Genomic DNA, 26971 nt, shown 5'->3' on the forward strand with positions numbered 1-26971 from the left:
AGAGAGAAGTATATCTGAAACGTGATGTGTATGGTTTCCTCCTCCCTCAGTGTTAACTCCAGTAACAATTTATAGCAAACTTAACGTCGTCTTTAACATCATATCCTTTACCTTTTATCATTGCTGACCAATCCCAATATCTATGCTTATGCCAACCTCTTGAGATGTACTTAAATCTATGTAGTGACTGTGTGCAGGTAAATTTTCACCTGAAATCGTTTTACTTCCCCACTGTTTCCTTTGAAGAGTTTGCACAATACAAAAAACCTGTCGACTATTTGAGTCCAAGTTCCAAAACCCAGAACTGTTTCTGGTCTGGTAGAGTTCATTGACGTAATAAATAGAGCCTATAGGATATAATGTTTGAAGCATTTCTGTCTTTAATGTTTGAAGCTCTGTTTTGTCTGCTTTCTTGTCATATAAATCTTGAGCAGTGAATTTAATATTATGTTCATCCTTCATGACATAAACATCTTTACATCTAATGTTTTTCATCGTCGTTATGTTGTCATCCGATGTTAAACCTTGTGGAAAGTTAGGAGGTTTACAATATAATGCATCCCCACCAGTTCCTTCAACCGTTCCTTCAATACTTTCTATAGCAACAGTTGTGAAGAAATCATGTGTATGGTTCTTGTCTGCTTTCTTCTCTAACTCATCGTTAACATAAGTTTTATCTGCTTTAAGGTCTAAACATCCTGAAACCATCCTGTATCAGCTTTAGTTTTTAAATATCTTCGATGTCCATTCATGATACCATTCAGCCCTTTCTATAATTTCATTATCTTTTCATCCACATATTCCTTATCTGCTTTCTTCTCTAACTTACTAGCCACAATATTCCTCATCTGCTTTTGTCTCTAATGTTTCCTTAAGACTTGGTATTTGGTTAATATAATGTGTATGAGTCTTTTTAGAATATTCGTTTTCAGCTCTCGTCACTTCACTTGACATTTTATTGTCAACATATGTTTTGTCTGCTAGTTCAGGATGAGTATGTTCTTTTGTTGCATAAGCATTGTTAGCTCTTTTTCTTCTTTTGCTATTGCATCGTCTACATATTCTTTGTCAGCTTTGTTGTCAACATCTGCTTTCAAAAGAAGTTCATTTATAGGTTTCTCGTTTAAAGTTCCTTTTGTTGGATTTATACAGACAGTATTGTTCTTCTTGTCTTGAAATAGAAACTCATCTGTTAAAGGGTTTAATGTCAGTTTTAAGTTTCCTTCTTTCAATGACTCAGATATCTTAGAATAGTTTGAAAAGTTTGTTGTGTTCTTATTTAGAGCTTGCATAATGAGTTGTCGGTTGTGTTGTATTTCTCTCATAGACGCTGTTTCATTTGACATTTTTATTCTAGATAAAATATGCTTCCAATAGAAAAAGAAAATTCAAGAGTTGCTACAACTAAACCATTAGATGAACTTTTTACTAATGTCGGTCAAAAGTTTGAGACAGAGACCGTAAAGCATGAAGGCTATCGTTTTGACTACCCATTAAGATGGCTAAGAGACCCATCTGTCACAAAAGCTATTGGCTTTCGTAGAATGAAGTTCATTTCAGAAGCCATACATGGTTTCCCATTTACGGTCGGTTTGAAGTTCGATACTATAACAAAGAAAAACGTATGTATGAGAAATTTGAACAGGGAAAACTTTTACAAGTTAGTTTGCTTGTAAACTTAGAAACAACTCTTCAAGCTTTTCAAGAAAAAATAAAGATATCTATATCGAATATGCAAAACAGTATAACATTGACGAAGGAAATACCATCTCGATATATTTATGACAGGAAAAATGCAACTGTTAAAATCAATAGAATAGAAGACCTTGGAGAAAACGTTTATATTTTCTACAAAATATAACAACTTGGCATGGTATAGATTTAATGAGGATGTTAAATCAGCCTGCAGCATATCCAGTACACCCAGACTTTTATGAAGTCGAAAACCCTAAATGGAACATAATGAAAATGTTTTCGACCAAGATGCTATTATTGTTCATGCTTCATTTTCTGGCGCCCAAAACTCTTTCTTATGCTTGGCAAATGACTTTTACGAAAAACCTACAAAGTTATACGAACCACCAAGTGGAAGTATTTCAGACTTTCAAGTATGGTTTCTACAGATGGAAGAAAAAGAATAATTCCATTATACCATGCGTTTTACTTAGAACTTAGTTTCATATACAACTACTATCGAACGGTAAAAATATAATTTTTTAATATACCGGTTGTGGTTGCCAACTAGACTGTGGTGCAGGTTCAGGCTGTTGTATAACAGAGCTTGCTCTTCTGGTTCAGGGTCTTTAGGTATAATACCAACAAACTGACCTACCCTTTTACCAATATTTTTGACACCGTTCCAAATTCCTCTTCCTACGGTTTTATTCCATTCCATATACCTCTTCCAACATTTCGAAAGAAGTTTCCTATCTTACTGAAGAAACCCATTTTACTATATATGTAAAAATCTAATGTCCGCCTAGTCTCTTACGTTTCTGTTGAGTTCCATAGCATTCTTTAACTGGAGCTCATACATTCTGTTTCTCCTCTGGTAGAAAACATATTCTGGGTCAACTCCTGTGTTCGCGTCATCTGCATAAAGTTGTTTATATCCCACTTCAGGGTTTGTATAAAACTCTTTCCATCTCATATTTGCATACCATGGTGGCAAACCTAACGCAGCGTCATTTGACATGGCAGTTTGCATTTGTACATCTGTTGGCACTTGACCATAGTTTGCCATTGCAGTTTGTATTCTAACTTCATTTGGAATATTCTCTGGGTTTGGTTGTCCGGGTTTCTGTGCATTCGCTAAGTTCTGTGCGTCCATTTAATATTAGATAAAAATATCTCTTACGAGTACATATACTGAACATTTGCAGGCATTGGTTCATCTTCATATTCTCTGTACTTTTCTGCCACGTCAAAGAAATAAATGACACAATGAAAAACCTAAAACAAGTAGTCCTATTTCAAACCACATTTACTTACTAATAAAATTTCTTTATTGTGACACTTTCTCCGGTTTATAGGACCTCTCTCATATTCTATCTTGTCATATCTAAACTCATAGTCATGTATGTCCTCTAACCATCTCATAACGGTTTCCAAACCACTTTTATCGGATGTAAAGTAAAAGCATGGATGGTTATGTAAAACGTCTAAAGTTTCTAAAGAGTCTCTCAAAGTCCAGTCTACTTGGTATTGAAAATCCCATGTGTTAAAGAACGGCGGGTCCACTATAAAGAAAACATTTTCCTTGTCTTTATATTTTTCATACAACTCTGTCCAATGACATCTCACAAACTCTATACCCTCAATATATTTTTCTATGTTCTGTTTGAAAACATTTGTATAGTTAAGATATAAAACTTTTGACATAAGTGTTTCAATGTCATGAACTCTTATAGCACCACTATATAATAGTCTAGCAGATATACTATCCCAGTCTATATATTCTGCTTTTTTCAAAACCTCTCTCACAATATTTTTCTTATCTAATGGTATACGTTCCATCTTACCTATCTGAATCTTTTCTTTTAACTCTTTCAATATTTTGTTAGTGTCTGGAATATGTTTGAGACGGTCCATATAGTTGTCGAAGTCATTGCATATAATCTTTGAGTCTGGGAATATTATATGACATAAATGGGATATATAGAAACTTCCACCGAACAAATCTACAAATGTTAGACCATTCGGTAGTTTCTTAAGTTCTCTCAATATAATATCTTTACATCTACTCTTTATTCCAAAGAACGGTAACGGTGGTTTTGTAAAATCATTTATATATAATAATAAAAATGTTTTTACCCCCGAAAAGTGACAAAAAAGTGACAAAAACATGAAAACATATATAATTTGTGAAAAGTGAAACATTATATAATGTTTTCGACCCAGAAGAAGGCTTCTTCCCAGAAGCAATGGAGGAAGAAGAAGAGTCCTCCGAATTCACACCAGAAGACTAACAATTTTCCGAATAAAAACTTCATTTATACTAAACATCTTCGGGGCTAGAGGGCACGAAGTGCCTGGAAGCCCCACTACCTTTTTTTTTGTCCAACATATTTTTACTTAATTTCCTTTAATTTTTTTTATATTTTTTTTATTCAGTCTCAATTTCATATTACTTTATATATTCTGGATATAAATTCCATAACGATATCATTGCATTTAAAAATATGGCTCAAATATGATTCTTTATAGGATTTTTTTGTAATACGCCAAAAAATCACGACTTCTAGCCTTCTCATTATGTGCATTATTCCTATAAACCGTCTTAGCCCCTGAATATATAATTGCAAATTAGATAAACAATATAGCGCCAAATAAATTATTTATGATTATCGACAACACATAGCCATTCTGTTCTAACCATTAGGCAAATACCCCGACAAGCCAAAAAAAGCACAACTCATGATCGTGCCAGACATCAATAATCTTTTGACGTGATTTGTGCCAAACTCTCAAGAAAATCAATAGTTGGCATTTATTCCTAATATGTTATTATAATGCATCATAGAGAACAAAAAATAATACCACATCAAAATAAAATAAGGCTGATTTCATCTCAAACTTTTAATTTTAACAAAGACACATATTGAAATATCATCACCACATATGGTAGAATATTGCCATATAATTGACACTTGACTTTTACACAAGCTCAAAATCAGCATCCCCATAGGATATTAGGTTTTCGAGAAAACAACACGGGATAAAAGTACACATATATCTATCTAATTTCATAAAATCAAGTTGCTATATTTATCTGGAATGGTAAGATCCAACAAACAAGTGTGATTTGGTGTCACTTTTTTGTCCAATAACAAAAATTTAAGGGTATTTAAAATCAAAGAAATAAATTTCTTATAAATCTTTTTTGTTTGTTCTATTCTTTGATTTAAGCACATTTAATGTTTGTTTGGTAGCCATTGAGGTTTTGGAGTTTAAAATTGAAAACATAATAACAGAAGAATTCTCAATGAATTGACATATGATCTTTTATTAAAGGGTAACTCAAAGTTCAATATAGCTGTGTAAGTTACTTAATTTAAATATTTATAAATTTCTTAACAGTATTATATAGTAACAAGGACGCATTTGATTCTTCACTTCATGAATTCGCATTAGTTATTAGATTGTTTCATAAATCTTTGTTCAACGATTCAATTATTCTTTGTTGATTGAAATCGATATTTTGATATGGAATTCTCTTGAAATAGCTTAGTATTAGAATTTAAACTCAAAATAAAGAGTATTATTTGAATATGTTATTCGAGAGTTGCATTTTGATAATGACCATATTGTAAATATGGGTAACAAATGTGTGCCCAGATGGGGGCGTTTAGAATATATAATCTTTTATGAACGTTGAATTCGAAATGAAAAATTGAAAAAAGTATCAGAAAAATAACTCAAAAAGTTAATATTTTTGAACAGTTTGGAAAAGGCTTTTAAAGGATAAAGAAAAATATCGTGATATGACCGAAGAAAAATTCTATCAATTTTTGTTGTAAAATTTTTTTATGAGAACTTGTATATAATCAGATAGTAATTAAGAATTTAAAAGACCAAAAATAAAATTGTATGAGAATAAGAAAAGTTCAAAGAGAATAATGCATGATACTATTGTAATTAAAGACAAATATTTATTTTGATTAAATCAGTCACAAACGTGCAGTATACTGAAAAAATTCAAGATAAATGGCCCGACAACTTTTGAGAAATCATTTCTTATCGTGAAATATTATAAGTTGTGTGTATATAATAATATTTATAAGATTTTCAAAAAAAGTTTGGAATGTTTTCAAAATTTATAATTATAATATTCTAAATATGTTATATTCTCTTTTATTTTCCCACTTTATATTATTGAAGCAGCTCTCAAAATACAGTGACCTCAAAACTTTGTTCACAAAAAATTCAAAATTTCAATTACATTGTAACGTGTTTATTTATATCATCGATTTAATATTTTGAATCTTTGATGATTTATATGTATACATGGCACGATGGGCGCTACTTTTTTGGCGCCTGCGGCGCCGCCCGCGCCTCCGGTGGCTCCCACTGGTGGGGAGGAGACGATAGAAAAAGATATAAATTTTACTAAAAAAATTGAATTTTGGAAATTCTTTTGATTTTTTTGAATGATTTACGAAGAGATTGAACACATTTTGTACTATGAAATATCGTTATTAATAAATTTACTTCTTAAACATCTATTAAAATCGCAATTTTGAATATTTTTATGATTTTTTTTGACCCGATCACTTGCGCCCGCGCCCACTGGGAGGGGTGCTTGTAAAGTATTCAAAAATCAATGTAAACATTTCAATTTTTGCTCCCACCTCCCATTGGGAGGGGGGCATATATCTTGTAGCGTTCAAGTTCAAGTGATGAAAGTGCATAAGAAAGCTCCTTAATCATACCGATAGAAACAGCATTAGGGGCGCCAAATGGCGCTCGGTGATGTTTCCCATAAAAGCTTAATTTCAGGTATCCATAATCATAACCTGTCAGACGCAATAATTCATTAGCACACAATCATCGTTTCTCAATCAAGAAACGAAACACACGATTGATTATGCTGGCCATTAAATTTTCATATCAAATAATTTACTACTTCAAGAAAAATTAAAGACTATCATCAACCAAAGCTTAAAATTCTCAGTGTTTACAACTCTCATACTTCGAATATGCATATTTCCAAAATAGCATGAAATTTTTTTTCATTTGAGCTCATTTTCTTTTGTTCTATTAACTAATACATGCAGTACAAGCTTGTTATACGTATACTTAATAAGTAAGGTCTTAAGGGAAATAATAAAAAACAATTTTGCTGTTAATTATATTAAACAATATTTATTTGTAATTTCGTGGTAATTATATTTCTTATTACAAAGTAAAGGTATTTGATATAATGTTTGCCTTACAAAAATGTTTCCTTTGTCTTGCCACCATAGGTATTCTATTTTGTCACTTTTTGCGCCCGCCGTGCCATGTATATTTATATGCCATAATGTTCAAGTTTTATCCGCTCTTAACAATTTAATTTTGATTTACAGGTTAAAAAAATCATATCAATTCTATTTGCTTATGACTTCATTTTTCTATAACTATAATAACGTTGGACGATAACTATAAATTTTTAAAATTATACTTTTTTAGTATCATTTACATTTCAAACATATTCACTTGCATACTTTTCAATTTATTGAATACCATTTCAAATCATTCAAATAAATGAATTACGTTACTCGCGTACCTGAAGCTGGTAATTATACATTTCTTTCCGAATTCAAATGCGGTATATATAACAGATGCTGGAAAGCAATTAACAAAGTTACAAACAATATCGTAATTGTTAGAACAATCCCAAAAATTGATCTTGTCAAGCATGAAAACAAGTCTAAAATGGCCAATGAAATTACTTTGCTAAAGAACTCATGTCACCCTTTAATAAGCAAGTTTATTGAGCTAATTGACCTTCCAAAAGAATTTCACATTATCATGACCGAACCTAAGGGAATCAGTTTAAGGGAATATATAGATAAGAATGGTATATTAGAAGAAAAACTTGGACAAGAATTAGTTAAGAAACTCTTTACAATAGCTCAATATCTTAAATCAACGTTGGGATTGGAGTATTGTGCATTCAGTCCCGATTCAATTTTTGTTGATGAAAAAGGCCACCTTGTCAATTATTTTATTTAATTCTACGAGCCAATGAATAATTCACTTTTATTACAGTCAAATACAGCATTTAACCCACCAGAAATACTTACATCAAAAGGTGTTTTCAGTAGTTCAGACTCTTGGAGTATAAGTTGTATTCTAAGCTACTGTTTAACAGGAAAAATTCCATTCCAAAAGGAAAATGCTGAAGAAACTGTGCAATCAATCCTCAACGACCAATTCGATATCGATGATGACATTTCCGATCATGCAAAGAACTTCATCTACTGCGGTCTGATTAAAAATCCTCTGATGAGAACACAGTTTAAGGCAATCATGTCCACAAAATTCATGGAGGGTATTCCTCTAGAAATGATGGCAACAAAGAAATCCGCGGCAACACAGTCATATTCGCCAAAAACTTTCCCATCAACAATCGGGAAGAAGCAGCTTATTAGAATTTCTTATAAGAGTTTCATTCCTGAAGTGAAAAAGTCGTACAGGACTAGATCTGGTACAACTTTTTGGTAATACTTTTCAACTTGTTTAATAAATATTGTTTTTGTTTTGAATTTTTCGTGCATTTGTTATATCATTAGAATATACACCTTTTTGAGAGATATGGTTGTGGCTCGATTTTAAATTTTCCTTAGGACAGAACTGAGGGTAACTAATAACAGGATAAAAAATATTCTCATAGGGCAATATGATACTATCTACGAATAGAGGAAAGATTGAAATAAATACACCCATCACAATCAAAACAAATTTGGCATTTCTTTATAATTATACATTTTTTACATGGAAATAAAAACAAAAGAAAAAAGAAGATAAGCTATAGTACATGGTGCAAATGATGCGACTCTACAACTCTTATATAAGTCAGAATAAGTAGTAATTTTGTCCGGATTAAAATTTGTGTTGTAAAATACATATTCTCCAAAACTCTTGACAAATCTTCCACGAGGAATTAGCATTGATTCCAAACTTGAGGCATTTTCAAAAACTCTATCTTCAATATCAAGTGAATTTTGAAAAATTATTGTTTCTATTGATTCATGATAATAAAATGAATGAAATTGTAGCTTATTAAGGGTCCTAGGAGCAACATAGACTTTCAAACCATTATGCCGTGGTACATGAATCAAAGAATCAAGGTTTTTGGTGTAAAGGATTCCATCAACTGATGTATAACTAGGATTTTGAGAATCTACTTCAATATTTTGCAGCTTATCTGCAAAATTGAATGGATTTCCAGTTGATATATAGGTAGTTGAGGCAGGAATATAAATATCATGAAGAGGAATATAATAAAAAGCATCATCATCTATTTGAACAATAGAATTTGGTAATTTTATTTGTGAAATTTGTGAATAATTCAAAGAATGGTAAGTTAATTTTTGGCAAGAAGAATCAATGATGAGACTGGTGTTGGTATTATCAATACTACTGTTATAGCAAAGTGATCCGTCGTTTGCGCAATAAGCAACGGCTTGGATAGAAGAGTTTTTTAAAATGTCAAATTTTATTTTTTTACAAAAACAATCAATAAAATCAAGTTAAAATCTCCAGAATTTCTTAAAGAGGCCTTCATCGACCGGTTTTTCTGCTTCATTTGGGGTTGGGGTTGAATGTATACTTAGTACAGTTATAAACTCAAAAGTTTCATTGCAGAATCTTGGCGAAATTATGGAAAAGTTATCCAGTTTATCAGAGTTCACAGATGATAGTCCATACAATGTACATCCTATCACCTCAATTCTTCCAGAATTGAAAATGTAAAAAAGATAGGGACCTTCATTTTCGATAAATGAACAAGAATAGAATTCGGTTTCTACTTCATTGAATTGAGAAACAAAAACTCCCTGAGAATATGAAGAATTGACAACGTTTTTCAATATATTACAAAATTTTACAGCATATCTACCGTTTTGATGCGATACAATATCATACGCACTGATGCATTGCACAATTTGACAGAATTTTACTTCAGATGATGATGTTTTTTGCAATTCATATCCAGATTCATATGAATTATAGTTATTGGTTATATTTGAGTATTTGAAAGATTGATTTCCACCAATGTGATAGCATGATGATAGACCATTTGAGGATCTTTCCAAATTATTTTGAGAAATCGAACAATCAATCAGAAAATTAAGGTTAAATGAAGGTTGTGATTTTTGATTTACAACAATGTGTGTTAAACATCCTTCCATTTCTTTTGTGAATTGATTTTCTGATATCTTCACATTGAAAAGCGCACAATTTCCTTTTGAGAAGAAAATCATTGAGTTTGTGAGCTTGCTCTTCATGAATGTCGAACTAGAAACAACGAGGTTAGCGGATAAAGATGGTTGAATTGATATACCTGAACTCTGAATATCTTCTATCTTTATATTGCTAACAAAAAAATTTGAATTTGATGTTGAAACTAAAGGATACGAATTATTGTATTCATTGTAACTTTCATCATCCATGAATTGATTCCACAATGATCCAGCTGCATGCAACTTAGCTAAAAGAACATTCATTTTAAATGATACAATTTTTTTTATTTTCAATAGGTAAAAAAAAACCTTTGAAAAAAATAAAAATCAATAACCTCTCAAAAGAATAAATTAGGTTATATAAATATATTATGAGAAAGGAATTTATCTTTAAATTTTATCTCAACCTTTGTCAATACATAGAAAATTATTCAAGATCAGCATTTGTCAAATGCCTACCCTATTAATTGGGGATAAAATTCATTAAAAATTAAACTTAAGAAATATACTACAGGAGCACGTGACATAATTGCCCAAGTCACTTTTTTAAAGAAAAAAGGTGACTTTTTTTGGGTATATAACATTAATATGTATCCCAAAACCTTCCATCTCCACTACAAATGGAAGAAACTTTGTCCGAATAGTTTAACATTCGGACAAAGTTTCTCCCATTTTAAGAAGGTATTGCACTGCAAGAGGTACATATTCATACTATGCACTCCTTACTATTCAATTCATTCTTAAAATGGGAGAAACTTTATCCAAATAGTTTCGCATTTGGATAAAGTTTCTCCCATTTATAGTGGAGATGGAAGGCTTTGAGTTATATATTCATGTTATATACTCCAAAGCCTCCCATCTCCACTTGAAAGTTTTGGGATATTGTTCCCTACGCAGATATCAATTTAAGGTTAAAATCAGAAAAATTAAAAATGCAAATTTGGGGTTATTGAAAAGTGACACGGACACTTTTGTCCCCCCACTCCTGCCATATAATAAACGATATATTTTAATACATAAATATTTCATTTATCATACTTAGAGGCAAACATTAACATTTATGTTGAAAATTGTATAGTTGTAAACTATGGCATAAAGATGAATTGAAAATTGGATTAAGACCCGAAGTTTTGAATCTACTAGACAAATTGTAATTTTTCTTAAGAAATTTAGCATATTCAATTTTTAAGAATTGTAAATTTTTTTTCTATTCTATTTTTTTAATAAAAATTAGAAAGCAAAATAAGCTCATTGCAAAAAATTGAAATTCAATATGGTATAATTTGAACTTCCAAATTTTAGTTGGGTTATTGCAATATTTTAACTTCCAATCAAAAATCAGATCCATATGGCTATCTAAATCATGGGAAGAAGTTTGCGGAGATCAAGATTATTCAATTTTTAATAATCAAACTATTGTTCCCGAAGCAGGATACTACATTACAGAAGTTATATTTAGTAACCTGGCAAATAATGCCATTTGTATTAGATGCAATAATTCCAATAGTCCTCATGCAAAATTTTTGATTGAATATTCTGTTTTCAACAAAATACAATGCGATAATTATTCGCCTTTCACTATTTATTTCCTTGGAGATGTTTTGCAAAAGAAAGTAGTTGCCTTAAACACGACAACAAAAGTTACAGGTGAAAGCCCTGGAGAATATTATGGCCAATTTGAAAGGATTGACTGCGAAGTGACAGCAGAAAAGCAAAATAATTTCAATGATTCATGTATCTCTGATTGTGGTCAATACACAGAGGAAAATCCAGGAACCCAAATCTCATTGAAAAACGGTATTCTCCTTTCTAGAAGTTGTAACATATCCTCAGGTAAATCAAGAGTTGCAGCAATATTCTACTCCCCACATAGATTAAACAAAACTTTTGTTTCTTTTATGAATGAGATAAATAGCACAACAGCTGGTAACTATTACGCAATATCAATTATTTCAACAATACGAGGTGATAATACCATAACATTTTCACATTGTTCTCATTTATAATAAAGTTAATATTGTTTTAGGATGCCAATCTTTTATCCGTGTATTCATCGATAAATGTACATTGATTAATCCAGATGTGCACACATTGTTTATTGTGAAATATACTCCTGCATATATCACTGCATCAAATTGTTACACGAATTCATATCCTGAGTCTGCTACATCTAAATATGCACCAGCAGATGCAATCAAATTCGAAAATATTACGGAGTTATCTGATACAAAAATACCTGAAATGAATTGTCGTATACCGGTAGTTTATAAATGTACATGCGATTTCCCAATTAAATACAAAAGAATTACAAGGAAATAAATTGTTTGAATACTTATCTCCAACTGTTACTAAAAGTTATTTTGATAATAAAGAAGTTTCATATGCAGGAAATGCAAATATTGTTTCAACAACGGGACCTTTTTATTTGCATTTGTCTCATTTAGGTTTTCCTAAAAGTGCAAAAAATGCGCAAAAACGATTATACTAAATTCAATCTGTGCATTATTTGTGTATTTAAAAATCAATACGTGTAAATTATTCAAAAATGAATGATTTTTTTTCTTTTATATTTTCTGCATACGCAACTGTTGCAATTCTTTATTAATTAATTTGATTTTTAATAATAGTCAACTCCAAAATTTTTCAAAAACGCAAAAAATGTGCAAATTCAATTTCAAATAATCATTTTTGTGAATTTTTTCCACCCTATGTAAAACTCTCTAATTTATCAACAGGATATTGCCAGGTAACGAACATTTCAATAAAAGAACAAAAAGGCGAAGATGACATTGGAGTTCATCCAAAATACATCAAAGGAAAGATTGAGATGCTGAAAAACTCATCAATCATTCAAATAGCGAATATAACAATGTCATGAATATATAAATAAAATACTATTTGTTTATTTATCAGAGAAATATTTGTATTCAGGTAAGTTGAATACAGAAGAGAGCGGGGAGTTTGTTGAGTGGTGTTCGTGAATGTGTGTCTGCATCTTCATGAAAGAGTACGATGTGTGGAACTGCTTTGTTGTGTCATCAATCTCTCTGTCGAAAGAAGAGTCAACTTTAGACAAAGTCTGCGACAAAAGTGAGCAAACGCTGAAGAGGCTGACGAATCTCAGAGGGAGGACTTCGTTGACGTCAGAGTCATGGGAAGAGTTCCTCCAGTACTCGCGAGCCAAGAAAGGAAGGTCGCTGCAGACCTTGATTGTCTCCTTGATCGAAGAGACAACGTTTTGGCTGTTGATGTAAGAGAAACTTGGAACTTGGTAGTCGTTCAGTTTCTGGTCAACAAACGACTCTTCGCCGAAATCGAAAGCGACTTTGTTTGACTCATCTTCTTCGTCATATTCTCTGTTTTCGCTGTCTCTGATGACGTCGATTGACTCAGGGCGGATCTGCTGAGATGTGAGTCCGATGACGTCGAAAACACTCACTCCTTGCTGTATCTGCTTTCTGATGACGTTGTACTGTGCCTGCGAATCTCTGATGAACTTCTTAGAGTCGATCAAAGTGTTCTTGTTGATGACGATGTCGTCGCGATCGCAGTCGACTTCGATGAGGTGGACAAGGATTGTCCGCTCCTTCATTGTGCGGCTCTTGCTCCTGATGCTGATCTCGAGGAAGAAGTCGTCGCCTTTTTCTGAGTCGATATCGACGTCGAAGAAGTAGAAGTCGTTTTCGTAGCGGTCGATGTCGCGAACAAAGACGTGTCTTGATGGGCTGATGTCGAAGGTCAGAGAGTCTCCCTCATCCTCAAAGACGCATGAGCAGAAGAAACACATGCGCTGGTGGTGTCTCTTGATTGGGACGCGGTCGAAGCAGTCGAACTGTTGGTTCAACACGTTGTAGAACTTGAAGACAAATAGGCGCTCGTAGACAAGGTACTGGATGTTGATGTTCGAGTAGAGTGAGTTGCTTATGAAGACCGTCATCGTGCACTGAGTGTTGTACTTGAATGAGAGCTCTGTCTCGCACTCGTCGTCGTCGAATTCGACACTCGGTGGCTGAGGGCTGCCGTATATAACAACACAATGTGGAATCCTCTTCATTTTCTCGTCGATTGTCCGGATGAAGATGTTCGTGTCGTTGAAAATGGATTCGCTGACAAGGCAGACACTGTTGCTCTGCTTGTTGTAGAAGAACGGGTGGTCGCGCACGTTGATGTAGACTGTCGGATCGATCTTCGTGATGTCGAATAGGAACGGAATGCTGAGTGTCTCGAAGACGATGAGGCCGTCGATGAAGTGCTCGCTGATCGGGAGGATGTCGAACTTTATTTCGATCAGGATCTCGTTCTGTTCCTGACGGAGACTGATGAAATCTCTGTAGACGTCGTTGTTGACGACAATATGGATGTTTTGGATCGTGTTGTCTGTCTTGACTGTGAAGACAAACGGAGTCTGGTGGAGGGAGTTTATTGGCTGAGTCTTGACTTTGATCTGTGTGAAATTAGACTTGATTTCGTTGTTTAATTTGCAGATAAATGGATGGAAATTGTTGTTGTTGTTAATCACTGTGTGTTTAGCCAATTTACTGATTTTGTCGCGTGAAACTCCTTCTTTGATCTTGTTGATGAAATTAGTCATCTGTTCTTCAGCAAACTGAGGAGTTTTCTGTGGTTTCCAAACGCCGAATTTGTCGTAGAATGTGTTTGTGTTTTGCTGTGGAACTTGGTACATCTGGAATCCTTGAGTTGGAACTGTGTTTGGCTGCTGATTTGGTGTCCAGATGCCAAATCTGTCGTCATTCTTAATATGTTTCTTGAGCTGCTTCTGTTCTTTCGTTGGATTGTAGACAGCAAACTTGTCTTCTTGTTGCTGTTGTTGCATTTGTTGTGGATGGTACACTGCAAACTTATCATTTTGTTGTTGTTTCTGTGGTTGAACCTGTTGTTGTTGTATTTGTTGTTGTGGATGATATACTCCAAATTTATCATTTTGTTGTTGTTTTTGTGGAGTGTAAATTCCAAATTTGTCATTAGTTTGTTCTTGTTGTTGCTGAGGATAGTAAACACCGAATTTGTTGTTGTTTGGCTGTTGATTGACATGTTGAACGTTTCCATATTGCTGCTGATTCATCTGTTGGTAGTTTGGAATCTGCTGCTGATAGTTTTGCTGCGGGTAATTCATCTGTTGGTAAACACCGAAATTGAATGCATCTCCCTGTTGGAAGTTTCCATATTGAGGAACGTTCATCTGCTGCTGCATTTGTTGCATATTCGCCTGAGCCATTTGTTGTGGATTTATTGGCTGGTAGACGCTGAAGTTTGGACTTATTTCTGACTGGATTTGTTGCTGCTGATTAACTGGACGATATACTCCAAACTTATCATTCTGTTGTTGATTAACTTGTTTGGCTTGTTCAGGCTGTTTTGTGTTGGATAATGATTTCCATGTTGAAGGAGTTATTTTTTTCTTCTGAGCTCGTTTCTCGTTGTATAACTTGACGATTCTCTCTCCGATTCTTATGAGCTCATCGAAATCCGGATTCGCTGCGTGCTGCACCTTCTTCGGAAGTTTGAATGACAGCAGCTCAGGCTCTCCGATTTCGAAGACAAAGTGGTCGTTGTCTTTGATTTTGTTGTACTGCAGTAAGTAGCCGTCTGCGTCGTATTTGTAAGAGAAGTACTTTCCATTGAACTTGTTGCTGATCCTTAGTTTTGTTCCTTCAACTCTCACAATCTTATAAACTTCGAATTCGGTCTTTTCGTCGAACTCCATTTTGTCATTCACTTCCTTGAACATATCGAATAACTCTTGTTTGTTGTATGTCAAATCGTACTTCGGATTTGGCTTCTCCATTATATAAGGAATGCATAAAATAAAGCAAATTGCGTGCTGTGCGAACTCCTGACTTAAGTCTTTGAGTGTATCGATTTTAATTGTGAGTTTTTCTTTCGGTTTTGCCTCATTTTTATATTTATAGTTTTCAGGAGCAGGTTCTTGAATTTGTGAGGAACTTAATCGTTTTATTTCCAATTTTTCATCATTCTTTTCTTGTACTTGGTGTTTTTCAGGTACTGGCTTTATCTGTGACTTAATTTGCTCTTCGAAAGACGGGTAACTCTTTGGCTGCAATGGTTTTTGTTCTTTTAATTGTCTTTCCTTTTCCAATTGTTTTTGTTTTTCTAATTCTAGTTTCTTTCGTTTTTCTTCCTCTTGTTTTAATAGCATTTCCTGTTTTCTTTGTTTTTCGAGTCTTTCTTCTTCTTGTTTCTTGAGCAGCAGCATTTCTTGTCTTCTCTGTTCTTTGAGTTCTTTTTCTCTTTTCTCTTTTTCTTGCCTTTCTTTTTCTTTTCTTTCGAATTCTTTCCTCATTTCTTCGATCTTCTTCTGATGCATAATTTCGGCTTCTTTGATGCGCATCTCTTCCTTCTTCTTCTCTTCTTCTATCTTCTTTAAACGTTCTTCTTCGCTCTTTATCATTTTATCAAATAATTTTGTATCGTCAACCCTATCATCAGACAAACCGTTTATTTCTTTTTCGAGGAACATATTCAAGAGATGCAAGTAGTTCTTTGATTTTGCGTAATTGAACAGCTTCATGAATTTAATTGTATAATCCTGTATGAAACCGTTTTGTTCAAATTTTTCAACTATTTTTTCTGTCAGTTTTTGGGAATTTTCTTTTGTGAGAAACTCTCCTCTTGATATCACTGTGATGAAGTTGTGAGGGAAATCCAGCACGTTGAGGGAAGACAAGATGCGGAGATATATAAGACGGATTGGAATATTGACAGAACTGACAACTGTCACTTTTGTCATAAAATCAGAAATTTGAGAATTTTTAGACAAAATATAATTCAAGAATTGCAATTTTTCGAATCTATCCTCCATGTAGCATTCAACATCATAGAAACTTATCTTTTCATTTGTTACTTTTTCATCCAATAACGTACAAATTTCCAAGAATTTTGTTTTATCTTCTTTTTTATAATTTTTAGTTTTTGAGTTTATATATTCTGCGAAATCTGCGAAAGACTTCATTTGTTTGACAGCATTTTCTTTAATTGTTCTTATTTTATCTATGAAAGGGAAATAGTTCGATGATTTCTTTATAAATAACTCCAAATCTGGTTCAGGAAAATGAAGTGAAGTCAAAAATGGATAAGTTCCAGAAATATTTTCTAATGTCTCTATGATTGACTTAGATACGATTTTGTTCTGGTTTAACAGCTCATTTATCTTATTTATCAAGTTCTGCTTGCATAATAATTCAGGAGAGTTTTCTATCGTTGTGTAAAAACCAAATTCAATTTCTTTTTGGATTCTTGTGAGGATAGAGCAGTCTTTTTTGGAGCAGACGTCCTGGAGATGCTCAACAAGGACTTTAAACCATTGAGATAATATATATATATAGCAATCAAATCTGTTTCTTGTGACCTTTGAACCAATTCAAAAACTAATGAAAATTTTGCTAAGGCTTCTAACCATTCATATTCCTTTTTGTTGCTGTCATTGGACCATTTGATCACTGATTCTTTGAATTTTATGATGCCTTTGTTGATGTCTGCTACTTTTGTCACTTCTGAAATTTTGGAATACATGTCATTGGAAAAATAGAGGCGCTTGTCGAGAAACCATTGGATAATTTCATAGTTTTTGACCTTCTGGGATACTAAATCACTAAGTTTTGACTTGAGATCATCACTTTGCTCATAAATCTCATCATACATATATTCATCATATGGTTCCCTGCTTCTACGATCTGCTAGCCTCGATTCAAAGTCATCAGACATATAAGAATCTAACAAAATCTGTTGAAGAAATCCAAAGGGCATGTTATAGAAGCTTTTTAGAAGATCTTCTTCGCTAAAATCATAGTAGGCCTCGCCATCATCGGAATCGTCATCATAATCGTCGTCGTAATATGCGGGATTACCCCCATAATACGGTGTTAACATTTAGGAAAAGTGACACTGCCAAATCTAAACTGAATATGAGTTAATTTTAATGTTTTTAGGGTCTTTGATGCATTCAAATTTATTTGTATTCATTAACATACGTCGAAAAATAAGTCTAAATTTATCACAATTTTGAACTAAGTGCTTTTACCATTTATTTGTATTTTTTAGAGATTACATTTATAGTTATACTGTTTCATAGATAAAACTCAAGAAATGAAATGAGATGTTTCTATATCACCGCTGAGATCGCTGTATTTAATAATATTTTGTAATTCATATTACACCAAATGTAGTTTAAATGCTATGTTTTCATTAATTTTCATTATTTATATAGGCAAAATCTAATTCGCAGATTTTTATCATGCAGAAACATTTATTCAGGAGAAAAATCTTCACTCTCAAGAAACATATTTATTTTTATAAACCAATTGATATCAAGCCCATAGCTTCAATATTAGAAAAATGTTAAATCCGGCATATCTCGAATATTTAGCGTAATTTACCCTATGCGTAAAGAACACATTATAGATTTTCATGTTCGGGGGTATCTATTTAATTTCGATAAAATTTTTTTGAAAAAAATATCACATATATAAGACAACAAATCTATTTTAAACAACGACGTATGTCAAAAAACTATTACATTTTTTGAAAGGATGTAGAAATGTATAAAATGGAATTTGTTAAAGATTTTGCTAAGAATAGTATGTACAATATATATTTTTCACTTCAAAACGTATCTCTCTTAAAAATATTTTCTCATCGAATTTGAGAATCTTGGAGAACACAATAAATATCGAAAATCTAGCATGTAATTGTATAAAGATACCTATACTTCTCGAAAAAATTTTAAAGGGATTTTAGCCAAGTTAACCGTTTTTTCTCAAAAATTCTTAGATCAAAATTGTGAATGAGTTATACAGTTCTAATTTTTCCAATCCCAATTAATACTATATAATAATTTAATGCCAATAAAAATTTAAAAGGATTTTTGACAAACTCCTTTGAATTTTTTAATCTGGAAAATTTTTATACAGATATTACTATGTTTATCGGTTTTAATACATCATATTTTTCGGTATCTCAAAAATGATTGAATTTAGATTTGTGTCATTTTCATTTTTAGAGATGGATTCAGACGATGATTTAATAGTAATCCCGGAAAACTCTACATTTGGAGGTCTCTATGTTAAAGGCAACGACAGTTACAAACAAATTAACAACAACAAACAAGTTTCTTTATTTTCAATTGTATCATCCATTGATGAAAAGACTGTATTCAGGAATTACTCATGGCCGATAAATAGATATGAGTGCAAAGAAGAGCAAAGAGAGAGTATTTACTCTCAATAACAAGAAATAATTTTATTATTTCTTTATCTAAACTAAGTATTTTACCGATTAAACATTTTACAAAAATTGTAATAAATAAATTTGATTTTTAATGCTTTTCTGAATTTTGCCTAATGCCGGATGTTCGATCACTAAACTGCTAAAAGAATACGTATTTTTCTTCCTTTCTCCAATTGTAATACCTTCTTGTACGGAAAAGAAATAGCATAATGTCTTGAAAATTCATTATTTTCCCTTAAAGCAAAATTGATTATGTGTTGACTGCAATTGAGCGATCAAAACTACATATGTGTAAGCTTTTGCTAAATTTTATGTGATGTTTGCCTATTTAATATAGGAATTAATGATAAACATTACGATTGAAAATTAATTAGTATTGTAATCATGCTGATACGTGTTATGTTTCAATTATCTATGTAATAATTAAGGGGCGATATAGGAACTTTTTGATCATTTTTAATTTTGATGGGTATTTGGAATTCATCACCAGAAATCCCTGCTGGATCGGCAAATCCAGACCAAGTTTTTGAAGTGTATAAAGGAAAGTGGTATCAAACAGGTGTTAAATATTGGGAAAGTCAAGATTCAAATAACAATGGAATGCTCGGAGGGCTTCCCCAGGTCAGTTCAACAGATGCAATTCAATCAGAACAGTTTGTATCGAAATATCAGCTTAATCATGGAATGGGATGCCAAAAATGTGCTGATATAGGAGCAGGCATTGGAAGAGTGTCTGAATTAATACTATCAAAGTATTTTAAAGAAATAGATTTAGTAGAACCTGTTCAAAAATTTGTAGATGTAGCTAAAGAAAAGCTTAAAAATAAAGTTATTCTTAAAACATATACTTGTGGTGCACAAGATTGGAAGATTGATGGAGTATTTGATTGTTTTTGGGCCCAATGGACAATTATGTTTCTTACTGATGAGGATGCAATTAAATTTTTGAAAAATTGTAAAGAGCACTTAAACACAAATGGGTTCATATTTGTAAAAGATAATGTTGCTAACCCAAATAAGCAAGCTCAGAAAGATGAAGCTAATTGGAATCCAGAAGATTGTTCGATTGCTAGAACTTACATGCACTACAAAGAACTATTCCAGAAATCCGGTCTTACTGTTCAAGAAGAATATATTGATGAATTACCTGATGAAGATGAAATTGGTTTTGATCCTCAAGAATTGATGCCAATTTATACTTTTGTTCTTCACTAATCTGTGTGCATTCATAAAAATATTCCAAATTGTATGTATTAACTTGAAATCTTAATTTTCATTTTTTTATTGTTCCGATATATACTTAATTTTACCTCGAAATTGATTCCAACTAACTTCCCTGCTAATAAATATTATTGATGAATACTTTTTTATATATATAAAAAAAATAAATGTTAAATGCAAATAAGATTCGAGGTCCAATTCTTGAATATTGGCATAAAAATAGATTTCCAGCATATAAATTCACAATATTTGTTATTTCTAAAATATTATTTTTTTCTCTCGATTAATATCTTATTTATGTAATGTATCATGTGAATCTACAACCTCTTTAGACAATATAACTTTAAATTTAAATATTATCTCAAACGATTATATAATTTCCGGTGAGGAATAAAAATGATCAAAATCAAATTAAGGAAAGAATAAAAAATGAACATTTTACAACAACAAAAAAGAATGTATTAGTATTAAGTAATCTTCATGGTTACTTTCGCCTTTTGATTGTTAATTAGATTATTCACTTTTTGGTCTTGAGCCAAATCTGTATTGGTGATTTGATAACCATTTGGATTATTAGGTGTTTCTGGTATGTAAACTTGTGTAGGGTTTGCCATCACACATCTCATTGTACTGATTTGCTGTTTTGGAAAATCAGTCTGAGATTTGCTTGACTTTATCTTATGGTTTGAAGAAGCCGCGTCCTGATTATTACCTTGAGCTTTTAATAAATTTTTAATGTTCTTCAATTCACTATTAGTGTTAGCCAAAGACTGTTTGAGGCCCTCAATTTCTTCATTCTTCTGCTCAACTATCTTCTTATAGTTATTCAGACGGAAATCTGCCACTTCAATCTTCTCTGCCTGCTCAAGTAAGAAATTGATGTGTGCATGTTGGATTTGAATGTACATCTCTATCTGATCTTGCTGATATTCGTTCTTCTGGAATAGCTCAGCCTTTTCATGTCTAAGTTCTTTAATTTCCTTATCTTTCTTGTCAATTTTTCTCTGAGCTGTTTTAACTCCTTTTATTGAACTCTCATAAAAGTCCATAATTCTCTTAATAAAGTACCTGATGTAGTCGTTAATAAAACGACAATCTGTGAGTTCAGAAACTAACAATGAAATTGTTGCAACCTTGTTGGCATCCCAGCCAAAGTTAATTTTCCAGTGGCGAAGCATCTCAAATACTTCATTTGGATTCATGTATCCCTTACATTGCTCTAATACTTGAAGGGCTTGATCTCCATTAACTTTCATGTAGTCAAATACGTGAAAGATCTCCTGATTATTAAAGGATGTGAATAATGTCTTTGATTTAAGGTAATCATCTATATGATTGGCTATATCTTGATAGCTGATATTGTTCCTCATAATTTGAAATGGAATTCTGAGGTTCTCAAATATAAATTACGTTTTTTACATAAGGTATTACATTAATGATATATATTTAAATTCAAGCGTAATAATACAAAATAATTCATAAATCAAATTGAACAGTCAGCGCAATATTTTGATAGTAAAAGTAAACTAAGGCAAAGTTAAATTTTTTATTTTTCATTTATTTTTAGTGTACTAATGTGATTGTTAAAATAATATCATTAATCAAAATTTGATGATGTTCTGAATTTTTCCAAAAACGTGCTCGAATTTTAAATTATTATAGATTAGTATCTTATATAAATATTTAGTGCGGTGATGATGTTAAATAAGGTGAAAAGTTACGATTCAATCATGGACCAAAATCTATTAACCGTTTTTTATATCAACTATTATCCTGTAATATATAGTATTTTTAAAAGGGAAAAATTAAATTTAATATTTTGAGAGATTTTTAATTTTTTGAATGGAGAGATTATTATTGGGTTTAAAAATCTGTATAATATAGAAACAATTAAAAGATTTCGAGTGATAAATTTCAACTTCCTTTCAAATTTGGTTAACAAAATTTCACAATCTGATAGTTCAAAAAATAATTATCGAATATTTTATATAATTCATAAATCTAGATCAAATTTTCGAATATTAAAAATTAAAACAATATTTCAAAAATAAACTCCTCTAATGGTTGCTTCATTCTAATATTTTATCCTTCTACAGTAGAAGGCTTATTTTCAATTCCGAAATCTGATTTATTTATGACTGGATTCAACGATGAAATTAATGATAAATAGCCTTACAATTTTATAGTAATTTCCTTTTTCACACAAAAATGCAATTCTAATGTTCAGATACTTAACTTTAATTTTATAAAATCAAAAATTTATATAATTTTTGTTCCCATCTCATCCATAGATTGGATATCACTTGTTTCTCCAAGCAATGACTTTTGCAATTCCAAGTTAACTCTCTTTTTAGTTGAGATGAACTCGGAATCTTTCAAGATTGCAGCAACTAAGCCACCTACAAACATATAAATCATACCAAGCATCCAAAATCCCAGCTTAAATCCCTTAACTGTATAAACGTTAGGAGCCCTCTCTCCGTAAGACTTAACGATAGCAGACGACAAAGATTGGTAAAGGCCGCTGAAAATGAAAGCGACGAAGTTTGCACAACCAATAGCAGAGCCTGCAACAGAAACATGGAAGTATTCTCTAAGAAGTGGGTAGCACACTGATGTAGCCGGCAAAGTCGTGAAGCCAATGATAGCAAAAATTGTATAAACAGCCCATTTCTGGAGTTTTTCACCAGCAATAAATGCCCAAAGATGCACTGCTCCACCAAGAACGCTAATGGCAAAGAGAACCCATTTACGAGAATGAAGGTGATCAGAGGTAAATGGAAGTATAATAGCAGCGAAAATGACACCAAGAGAATTTGTGATCAAAGCATTAGAAGCATCCATTGCAGAGTAATTGAAAACATCGCGGATAATCTGTTTTCCCCAAAGAGCAGCTGTATTGTAGTATGGTCCGTTGGCCAATAGAGAATAAAATGAAATCAGAAAGTACCCTGGTTTCTTAAGAATGACAAGTATATTATCTTTCAGCTGAACGAGTTTCATCTTAAGAGTTTCATCACTAGTTGTATCAGAAGTTTCGAGATTTACTGGCTTATAACCAAGAGTTGTAGGATTTCCTCTAACAATGATGATGCAAAGAATGGAAAGGACACCTGTGATTCCTCCGAAGAGATGAAAAGTATTCTTCCAGCCTAAAGCTGAAGTTAACATCTGTAGTGGGCGAGAGGCAAGTAAACCGCCAAGACCACCAATGACAATTAAGACACCAGAAAGTGTGGGATACCATTTCAGATCAAACCAGTTTGCCATGCAGCGGCAAATTGGGACATAAACAGGGCCGCAGCCTAAACCAACAAGTAATCTTCCAATAGTACCATAAGCTGGTTTTGTAGCTAAGCCGCATATAATTGAGCCAACAGCACAAATTAATTGCGAGCCTCCGATTAAAAATGCTGGTTCCATAATGTCACTTAAGAGGCCTGCAAAGATTTGCATAATGCCATAAGAGTAGAAGAATATAGAGCTGAATAAAACCAAATCTGCTGTTTGACAATTCCAATCGTTTGCCATATTTTCGACAACAATTGTTGGGCAATTCCTATGGAAAGACACCAATCCATAGATGAAGAAGAGAATTAAGAAGAAACATATTCTTTTGATTTTGAAAGATCGGTCGTGCTGCATTGCAACTTCTTCAAATCAATGTTTCTGATAAATAATAAAAATTTGATCAATATTAATTAAAAAGGAATATGCGTTTTGATAAAGATGCCGGAAACTTTTTTATATTTGAATGATTTATTTTTATCAGATTTTCGCATTGAAAATTCATTCTCAATATTATATTTGGAATAAATTGGAGCTTGATTAAAAGACGATCAAACTCTCATCTTATATTTTGCAAAACAATTCAAATTAAATTTGATGCTTTCTGAATTTTTTTGTTCTGAATCGTAAAGACTAAAATGAAATGAATGAAATTGTGAAATTCCTGATAATTCTGATCTTTCATATTCTTACCGATTCAGAAAGCTTGATTTGATATTCTAATTAATCACCAATAATTATCTAAGAATAATTTGCCTATAAAATTTGATTTGAATAGAAATCTCAAAGAAATTGTTTTCGCAAATTTGAATATTATTAAACGGAAGGAAATAAGAACAGGAAAGCTGTTAACAAAATAAATGTTATGATATGAGATTCGAAAACCAAAGAATAAATTAACTGCAATTAAAAATCTATGTGAAAATCAAAATAATGTCTTTTATCTTCATACCTATGAATAATCAATGCGATGTTCATCAGTTCGATCATACAATAAAGATAATTGAACCTGATTGATGCTATTTACTGGTTTGACCAAATTTTGCATAATAACATGTGGTATACGTATATTAGAATAATGATCTTCCAATGTCAATAAATTTTAGAGCAGTTACATTTGAATTGTAAAAATTCTAAAAATTACCACCTTCGTTAGGGAGAATTTATCACTGTTTTTGAAAAACTTGACTCAGAAGATGTGTGTTATATATTTATCTCATGAAATTAAAATCTGTCCTGTGAAAAGTGACAAAAACTTATGTTGATTGATGAAAATAGACCAATCCAGCAAATCACTGATATTACTGTTCCTGCTGAGTTAGAAGATATAGTAGATCTTGAAGATAAGCTCTGGGCTGCAAATATAGATCAAAAAGAAGAACTAATTGAAGTTATTAATAATTTTCTTCAAAAATATCCATCACGAGACGGATATATTGTCAGCTTAATTGACTACATTTCCCAAAGAAGATATAAAATGCTTTCTTTTTATGCTGATCTAATTATTGGTTTTTATCATCATTACGACCAACAACCTCTCAGTACCCAACTTGTTCAGATACTTCACAGCAGAGGGAAAATATCACTTCCTCCTGGAATGGATCCAATCGATGAAGAAGAATTTATTGGCATCTTCAAAAAAGGAACACTAAACTATGCTTTAGTTTGGGATGATGTCGATTTTTTGGTCAATTTGTCTGCTGAAAATCCTGATTTTGATTTCACTGCTCCAATCAATGCTACACCTTTAATTGGCCTAGCAGCAAGAAATGGATCAATCAATTGCTTTAAATTCCTTTTGTTGAATGGTAATGTTGTTGACGACATGACTGCAAATTATGCGATTCGAGGCGGAAATTTGGAGATTGTTCGTTTATGCCAGCAAAAAGGATCTACATTCATTGGAGGTTTCATTGCATCTCTTCAGTTCCACTTCAATGATATTGCTGATTTCATGCTACAGAACTTCACTTCTCATAGACCAGAGTTGTCTGATGTAATTTCTTATTACAACACTCGCGCTGCAATTTTCTTTATTTTGAATGGTGATGATATCAATTTGAAATCTCAAAAAGATGAATATCCTTTGATTAAATCAATATTTACGAATCAAATTGAGTTATCAAGATATTTAATATCTCATGGAGCAAATGTAAATATCAAAGATTTTTCTGGACAGTCTGCACTTCACTATGCAGTTCGAAGTCCAATTTATTCAAAAGATGCAATACAGGTACTTATAGAAAATGGTGCTGATATTAATTCACAGAATTCTCACGGAGATACAGCTTTGATGCTCTCTTTACAGCAGCAGAAACTTTATTTGCTTAAGATGTTACTTGATTATAATAAATACAACTTTGGTTTGTTTGATCAGTCAGGCATGAATATCATTGACAAAGCTTCATTTCTTGGGAATAATGAAGCAATTGAATTACTTCTTGATCATGGTTGTGATGTCAATTTAAAGAATAATGATGGTTATATACCACTAAGCTATGCATTACTAGGAAAACAATATGAAGCAGCTAAACTGTTACTTTCTAAAGGTGCCGATCCAAGCAATATCAACAGCAAAGGTGAAAGCGAAATATTTGTTTGTATTAGAAATAATAATCTTGAAGGATGTCAAATTCTTGTTGATAATGGGTGTGATGTTAACACTCCACATAAAGAAATTCCTCTTATTCATGCTATTAAGAAAAGCAAATTTGATATTGTTAAACTGCTTAGCATATACGAAAATTGCAACATCAATATCAAAGATGAACTTGGAAAGACACCTCTTATGTATGCGGCAACAAACAGCTCTGTTGAAATTGTTTCATTTTTGTTATCTAAGGGTGCTAACATTAATGAAATCGATAATTCAAATATCTCTGCTTTAATTTATTCTGTGAAAAACAAAAACGAAGAAAGTGCAATTTATCTACTTGAACATGGGGCAGATATCAAAATCAAAACAGGAAACAACAAGTCTGTCTTAAACTTAGCTGTTTCATTTAAATTGACAAATTTTGTTCGTAAGATTGCTAAGCTTGGTTTCTTCAAAGACGACATAGAAGAAATCCAAGCTGCATTAGATCTTGCAAAAAGGAGGAAATACACTGAAATAGAGAATATCCTTAATGAAATTAATTAGATATTATTATTGTCATTTCAAATTTTATATTAGATCTTAATTGTTTAAATTCGTTTTAAAAGAATACGAGATGAAAAATCTCGACTGAAAATAAATAATTTCAATTAAA

General features: G+C 32.2%; 9 protein-coding genes and 1 pseudogene across 10 annotated transcripts, besides 4 other annotated features; 4 read left to right on the forward strand and 6 right to left on the reverse strand.

Moving 5' to 3' along the window:
• Positions 1 to 705: part of a mobile genetic element that runs on past the window's edge.
• A 1511-nt stretch (positions 706 to 2216) lies between these two features.
• TVAGG3_0193540 lies at positions 2217 to 2448 on the reverse strand (annotated as a pseudogene). Its single transcript has one exon. A coding segment is annotated over exon 1 (232 nt).
• A 4797-nt stretch (positions 2449 to 7245) lies between these two features.
• On the forward strand, positions 7246 to 7716 carry TVAGG3_0193550 (protein serine/threonine kinase protein; the record flags this gene model as incomplete). The annotated part of the gene is made up of 1 exon (XM_001314854.1): positions 7246 to 7716. One exon carries the CDS (start codon positions 7246 to 7248, stop codon positions 7714 to 7716), a length of 471 nt encoding a protein of 156 aa, XP_001314889.1.
• A 12-nt stretch (positions 7717 to 7728) lies between these two features.
• TVAGG3_0193560 (protein kinase protein) lies at positions 7729 to 8208 on the forward strand (the record flags this gene model as incomplete). The annotated part of the gene is made up of 1 exon (XM_001314853.1): positions 7729 to 8208. One exon carries the CDS (start codon positions 7729 to 7731, stop codon positions 8206 to 8208), a length of 480 nt encoding a protein of 159 aa, XP_001314888.1.
• A 1028-nt stretch (positions 8209 to 9236) lies between these two features.
• Positions 9237 to 10211, reverse strand: TVAGG3_0193570 (uncharacterized protein; the record flags this gene model as incomplete). The annotated part of the gene is made up of 1 exon (XM_001314852.1): positions 9237 to 10211. One exon carries the CDS (start codon positions 10209 to 10211, stop codon positions 9237 to 9239), a length of 975 nt encoding a protein of 324 aa, XP_001314887.1.
• A 362-nt stretch (positions 10212 to 10573) lies between these two features.
• Positions 10574 to 10683: a mobile genetic element.
• A 15-nt stretch (positions 10684 to 10698) lies between these two features.
• Positions 10699 to 10791: a mobile genetic element.
• A 50-nt stretch (positions 10792 to 10841) lies between these two features.
• Positions 10842 to 10925: a mobile genetic element.
• A 1924-nt stretch (positions 10926 to 12849) lies between these two features.
• On the reverse strand, positions 12850 to 16938 carry TVAGG3_0193610 (uncharacterized protein; the record flags this gene model as incomplete). Its single annotated transcript, XM_051226067.1, has 1 exon — positions 12850 to 16938. The coding sequence occupies one exon, from the start codon at positions 16936 to 16938 to the stop codon at positions 12850 to 12852; it is 4089 nt and encodes a 1362-aa protein (XP_051111053.1).
• A 242-nt stretch (positions 16939 to 17180) lies between these two features.
• TVAGG3_0193620 (uncharacterized protein) lies at positions 17181 to 17855 on the reverse strand (the record flags this gene model as incomplete). Its single annotated transcript, XM_001314851.1, has 1 exon — positions 17181 to 17855. One exon carries the CDS (start codon positions 17853 to 17855, stop codon positions 17181 to 17183), a length of 675 nt encoding a protein of 224 aa, XP_001314886.1.
• Positions 17856 to 18969: 1114 nt separating this feature from the next.
• TVAGG3_0193630 (O-methyltransferase protein) lies at positions 18970 to 20815 on the forward strand (the record flags this gene model as incomplete). Its single annotated transcript, XM_001314850.1, has 1 exon — positions 19677 to 20426. The coding sequence occupies one exon, from the start codon at positions 19677 to 19679 to the stop codon at positions 20424 to 20426; it is 750 nt and encodes a 249-aa protein (XP_001314885.1).
• An 84-nt stretch (positions 20816 to 20899) lies between these two features.
• On the reverse strand, positions 20900 to 21802 carry TVAGG3_0193640 (protein ubiquitination; the record flags this gene model as incomplete). The annotated part of the gene is made up of 1 exon (XM_001314849.1): positions 20900 to 21802. One exon carries the CDS (start codon positions 21800 to 21802, stop codon positions 20900 to 20902), a length of 903 nt encoding a protein of 300 aa, XP_001314884.1.
• An 889-nt stretch (positions 21803 to 22691) lies between these two features.
• TVAGG3_0193650 (major facilitator superfamily transporter) lies at positions 22692 to 23963 on the reverse strand (the record flags this gene model as incomplete). Its single annotated transcript, XM_001314848.1, has 1 exon — positions 22692 to 23963. One exon carries the CDS (start codon positions 23961 to 23963, stop codon positions 22692 to 22694), a length of 1272 nt encoding a protein of 423 aa, XP_001314883.1.
• Positions 23964 to 24978: 1015 nt separating this feature from the next.
• Positions 24979 to 26862, forward strand: TVAGG3_0193660 (protein ubiquitination; the record flags this gene model as incomplete). Its single annotated transcript, XM_001314847.1, has 1 exon — positions 24979 to 26862. The coding sequence occupies one exon, from the start codon at positions 24979 to 24981 to the stop codon at positions 26860 to 26862; it is 1884 nt and encodes a 627-aa protein (XP_001314882.1).
• Between the last annotated feature and the right edge of the window lie 109 nt (positions 26863 to 26971).

The sequence above is a fragment of the Trichomonas vaginalis genome, chromosome IV, assembly GCF_026262505.1.
Source record: "Trichomonas vaginalis G3 chromosome IV, whole genome shotgun sequence".
Classification (NCBI taxonomy): Eukaryota; Parabasalia; order Trichomonadida; family Trichomonadidae; genus Trichomonas; species Trichomonas vaginalis.